The sequence below is a fragment of the Engraulis encrasicolus genome, chromosome 2, assembly GCF_034702125.1.
Source record: "Engraulis encrasicolus isolate BLACKSEA-1 chromosome 2, IST_EnEncr_1.0, whole genome shotgun sequence".
Classification (NCBI taxonomy): Eukaryota; Metazoa; Chordata; class Actinopteri; order Clupeiformes; family Engraulidae; genus Engraulis; species Engraulis encrasicolus.
The window spans coordinates 56,949,333-56,954,332 of NC_085858.1; the positions used below are offsets into that span (position 1 = coordinate 56,949,333).

General features: G+C 45.6%; 1 protein-coding gene across 1 annotated transcript in view; it reads right to left on the minus strand.

Moving 5' to 3' along the window:
• The window catches only part of LOC134442464 (integrin alpha-M-like), a 47,845-nt gene that overhangs the window by 9,172 nt on the left and 33,673 nt on the right, over positions 1-5,000 (minus strand). Inside the window, exons 19-21 of the mRNA XM_063192626.1 lie at positions 4,109-4,240; positions 3,050-3,123; positions 2,277-2,418 (exon numbers count right to left, since the gene is read on the minus strand). Coding sequence (XP_063048696.1) covers positions 2,277-2,418; positions 3,050-3,123; positions 4,109-4,240 — 348 coding nt within the window. The remainder of the gene's footprint in view (positions 1-2,276; positions 2,419-3,049; positions 3,124-4,108; positions 4,241-5,000) is intronic.

The window sequence follows — 5,000 nt, forward strand, 5'->3', positions numbered from 1 at the left end:
ACGAAGGTTTTCCCTCTATAAACGAAGCTCCAAAAAACTCAGGCAAAAGTGAAGATTTTTAAAAATCTCCGGTTAGCGTTTGTATATAAACAGAGATAAACGGAGACTTGAATGGCACTACTTACGGCCCACAGGCTTAACGTATTTATGACAGCTCTCAACAGCACATGTATGCGTATTTGCCTTTGATGTGAACGAAAATATTTCGCTAAGCAAAATGTTCGTTTATCAAAATACCCAGGTATGTATAAACAGCACCTTAGTTAGTCAACTAGTGAGTCAACCAGAACAGGTGTTGCCAATTAAGGATTCATTCTCGACTGCCAAATTTTGTGTATGTGCAATGCCGGGGTGGCCATTATAACTATCGGGACATTTCCCGGCCCAAAATGTGGGTGTGGCCCGTTGGACCATGAGGAAATATTTTTAAATTCAGTATTTTTCTCACTTGGGTTATTCTAAATGCAATGATCACTTGTAGTCTGCATAAATATTCACCATGACAGCGCAGCCACCGGCAGCACCACAGCAGATTATTAAAGTGCAACCATCTAGGCGCCAGAGTCCCTGGAGTCCCTGGAGGCGCTTTCTGTAAATTTGCGTGTAGCCTTATAATAGCCAAATTAAATGCATCCCTTTCTACTACCTCAACCACAATAGAAGTCAGCAAAACTTAGTCAGAAACGCATAGGAACAGGACATTGTATGGGTTATAATTCAACTCATCTTTACTTTCTTAATATAATATTTTACGTTCGTGGCAATTGGCGTTATTTGGAAGCGACTTCAGAGCCCAGACATGGCGCGAGCACTGGAGAACCGCCGTGGCGTGTGCTTAACCCGATTTGTATTCTTGAAGAACAGCAAACGAGCGATTAAAAGGGGAAAGAGAGTGAGCGAGAGAGAGCGACGAAATGATGAAGCAAAGCGCAGGTAGGATTAAAGAAAGCAAAGGTGAAGTGACAGCTCATGCCATTACTCCCTCCCAAGCATTGCATGGAATGCCTCGCGATAAACAATCTGAATGGTTTGTAATGAACCTTTTGAAAGCTTCAGTTAGTTTGCAAACGTCGGAGGGAATTAGGATGTTACTTGACGCAACTCACAATCAGCTCGACAAGTTTTGAATCAATAATGGCCACATTTAGTAGCATGACAGCAGCGCGCAGGTGAATAGGCTCAATAAGAAGTCCAGTAACAGAAGTAGGCTAATAGGATGAGGATCAACGACAATCTTGGCATGCATGTTTGCAAATGAAATGTGAATAAAACGTTTGGTGATGTGACAGTTGCGACGAGAATGTGAGAGGGGGGATACATTGATATGATATCTCAGCGGGCGTTACTACTAACTTCTGTGTGCGTCCAAGAATACGCTCAAACAAGGCTACAAATGCAGGGTGACTTCTTGCTGCTATCAGTCTTTTTTATTCATTAAAATGGCCATATAATGGGTAGCCTATTTTAAAAGAAATACAATTTAATAAGAATTTAAAAACATGTATTGGGGATATCAATTGTTATTTAATCTGAAATTCATTTTGCATCCCTGAACAAGACTGGTTTAAGTAAGGACAAGACATAGCCTACATGTGGGCCTAACACCACGCGCCCATTGCACATTAGTACCATGCATGTGGAGCATCAGACCAACAGAGCATGGAGCCTGACTCCACAGTAAGCCATACTCACATCCACAGATACATGCAAGTTGTTGAGAACTTTTTGTGATGGCAAATGCAGTTTGATTGGTCAAATAAGTCATGTTCAAATACAAATATAGCTTTTCTTTTTTTTTTGTCATAGCCTATTTGTTTCAATTTGAATTAGCCCGCACTTTGTAAAGTTAAAGTTTTCTGTTAACTTGACAACATACTCTACTTTAACATGAGTGCAATAAAATGCATTGTGAGCGATTTTCCATGTCAAAGTGGCCTAGATGTGAATTAAAATCCCGGCCTGATTACAGGGCCCACTCCGGGCCTGTGTGTGTGTGTGTGTGTGTGTGTGTGTGTGTGTGTGTGTGTGTGTGTGTGTGTGTGTGTGTGTGTGTGTGTGTGTGTGTGTGTGTGTGTGTGTGTGTGTGTGTGCGCGCGCTACCTTGTCCTTCTTGAATGAGCGGTAGGACAGCTGTTGTGGGTATTTGAATGTGTGTGTGTGTGTGTGTGTGTGTGTGTGTGTGTGTGTGTGTGTGTGTGTGTGTGTGTGTGTGTGTGTGTGTGTGTGTGTGTGTGTGTGTGTGTGTGTGTGTGTGTGTGTGTGTGTGTGTGTGCTACCTTGTCCTTCTTGAATGAGCGGTAGGACAGCTGTTGTGGGTATTTGAGTGTGATGTAGGCGTTGTAGGAGTTCTCTCCTGTGTTCTCCACCGTGATGGTGATGTTCACGTCCTGAGCAATGCCCACCTCTATGGCTGAGGACCTGATAAGACACACACACGCACACACACACACACACACACACACACACACACACACACACACACACACGTACGCACGGACACACGCATGCATGCACGCACGCACGCACGCACGCACGCACGTACGCACACACACACACGCACGCACGCACGGACGCACACACACACACACACGGACGCACGCACGCACGCGCGCGCACGCACACACACACGGCAAGGCAAGTTTATTTGTGTTGCGCATTTCATACACAGGTGCAACTCAATGTGCTTCACAAAAAACAAATGCAAAAAGAAAGGAAACAAGAAAGAAAGAAATTAGAGTCAAAGAACATTTTAAACATCAAGATAAAAGATATGGTACATACACACACAAAAGGATATACACAAATATGGATAAACATGTTTCTCTCTCTCTTTATATCACTTTCACTATCTCTCTTTGTCATTACACACACACACACACACACACACACACACACACACACACACACACACACACACACAGACACAGACACAGACACACACACACACACACACACACACACACACACACACAGACACACACACACACTAACACACTAACACACACACAGACGGACCAAATAGAGTAAGTGAGCCTGTATGAGTTCCTACCCTGAGAAGGTGAAGTTTATCTTCAGGTTGTCAACACAGACTTTGTCTTGGCCGCAGTCGATCTCGAACTCCAGCTGCAGAGATCACGAGACAGTTAGACGCTGTAGAGAGCACGAGACAGTTAGACGCTGCAGAGAGCACGAGACAGTTAGATGCTGGATCTAGAAGGAAGGTCTGCACACTGCGGAATAAGCTCCAAAAAATAAAATGTGTTTAATTAAAACAGTAACATTTTGATCCCCCTGGATCCTCGTTCGTCATCTGCCTGACAAACATTCAGGGGGATGGTATCGTTACTGCCTGATACTTTCCACACTTTTGTCTGGCACCTGCAACAAGTGACTTTGGATGTGTGCACCCTACCCAAAACCACGAGAGTTAGACGTTGGGGAAAGCACAGCGTTTAGTTATTCACATAAATAGTACCAGCGTTTAGCTAATCACACAAAATAGTCGCACAGCCTTTAGCTAATCACATAAAGTAGTAGCACAATGTTTAGCTAATCACCTAAAGTAGTAGCACAGCGTTTAGCTAATCACCTAAAATAATAGCACAGCATTTAGCTAATCACATAAAGTAGTAGCACAGTGTTTAGCTAATCACATGAAGTAGTAGCACAGCGTTTAGCTAATCACATGAAGTAGTAGCACAGTGTTTAGCCAATTACATGAAGTAGTAGCCTGGCCAGATTCATGGAAGTAAGAGTTCAGTCACCTAGATCAGGGATTTGGGACATTAAAAGTGCAGAGTATGTATTGCAACTACGCTGTTCATTGAAACTGTGCTGCCTACTGCCAAGTTTACTATTTTCATGGATATTTACTAAGTAATAAACTAATATTTACTAGTATGACCAAAGTACTGTAAGTTTTGCAGCTAAAATGTCTATTCTGGAAATCTAAAATGGCGGACACGGGGACGATCCCGCCAGAGATGGTTGCGACCATCTCTGGGAGAATCATATGGCTGGAAGTGGTCGTGTCAAAGATGAGAGAGCCTACACACACACACACACACACACGCACGCACGTGCGTGGTTATTTATTAGGGCAACTGACCCGGCTGGAGGCGGTGGTGGGTGAGAGGGGAGAGAGGATGGGCTTGAGGTTGGCAGCCTGGGGGTCGGGGAGGCCATCAAAGGAGAAGGCCAAGTTGATGATCAGCGGACTCAGGATGTCCTCTGGGGAACACTGCAGAGGAGAGGAGAGGAGAGGGGAGGAGAGGAGAGGAGAGGAGAGGAGAGGAGAGGAGAGGAGAGGAGAGGAGAGGAGAGGAGAGGAGAGGAGAGGAGAGGAGAGGAGAGGGGAGGGGAGGGGAGGAGAGGAGAGAGGAGCGGAGTTCAGAGGAGAGAAGAGAAAAGAGGAGCGGAGTTGAGAGGAGAGGAGAGGAGAGGAGAGGAGAGGAGAGGAGAGGAAAGAAGAGAGGAGCGGAGTTGAGGAGAGGAGAGGAGAGAGGAGAGGGGAGGAGAGGAGAGGAGAGGAGAGGAGAGGAGAGGAGAGGAGATGAGGGGAGAGGAGAGGAGAGGAGAGGAGAGGAGAGGAGAGGAGAGGAGAGGAGAGGAGAGGAGAGGAGGATGTTAGTACCCAACATGACCACTAGAGCAGAAGTGTCACAAGATTCTGGTGCAGTTGACACGGTTCCTACACCGTAACAGACAGTAATAGATTTAATAAATTACCCTAAACTAACGGCAGATAAGCGGGATAACGGCCTTCGAGGTCGACCTGTTCCATGAAGTGCGGAGGCAACTCTGTCTCCGTGCTGCGCACATCGCCAGCCGCCGCCTCGCCATTAACTTTGTGGAACCGGTCACCTCGTCGGCCGTTATCCCTTACATTACTCAACACAACCACTAGAGGGAGGCAGAGGAGGTGTGAGTGTGTGTATGAGTGTGTGTGTGTGCTCACCTCTACGTTGAAGGTTTTAAGCGTAATGACAGGTGTTCTAGTC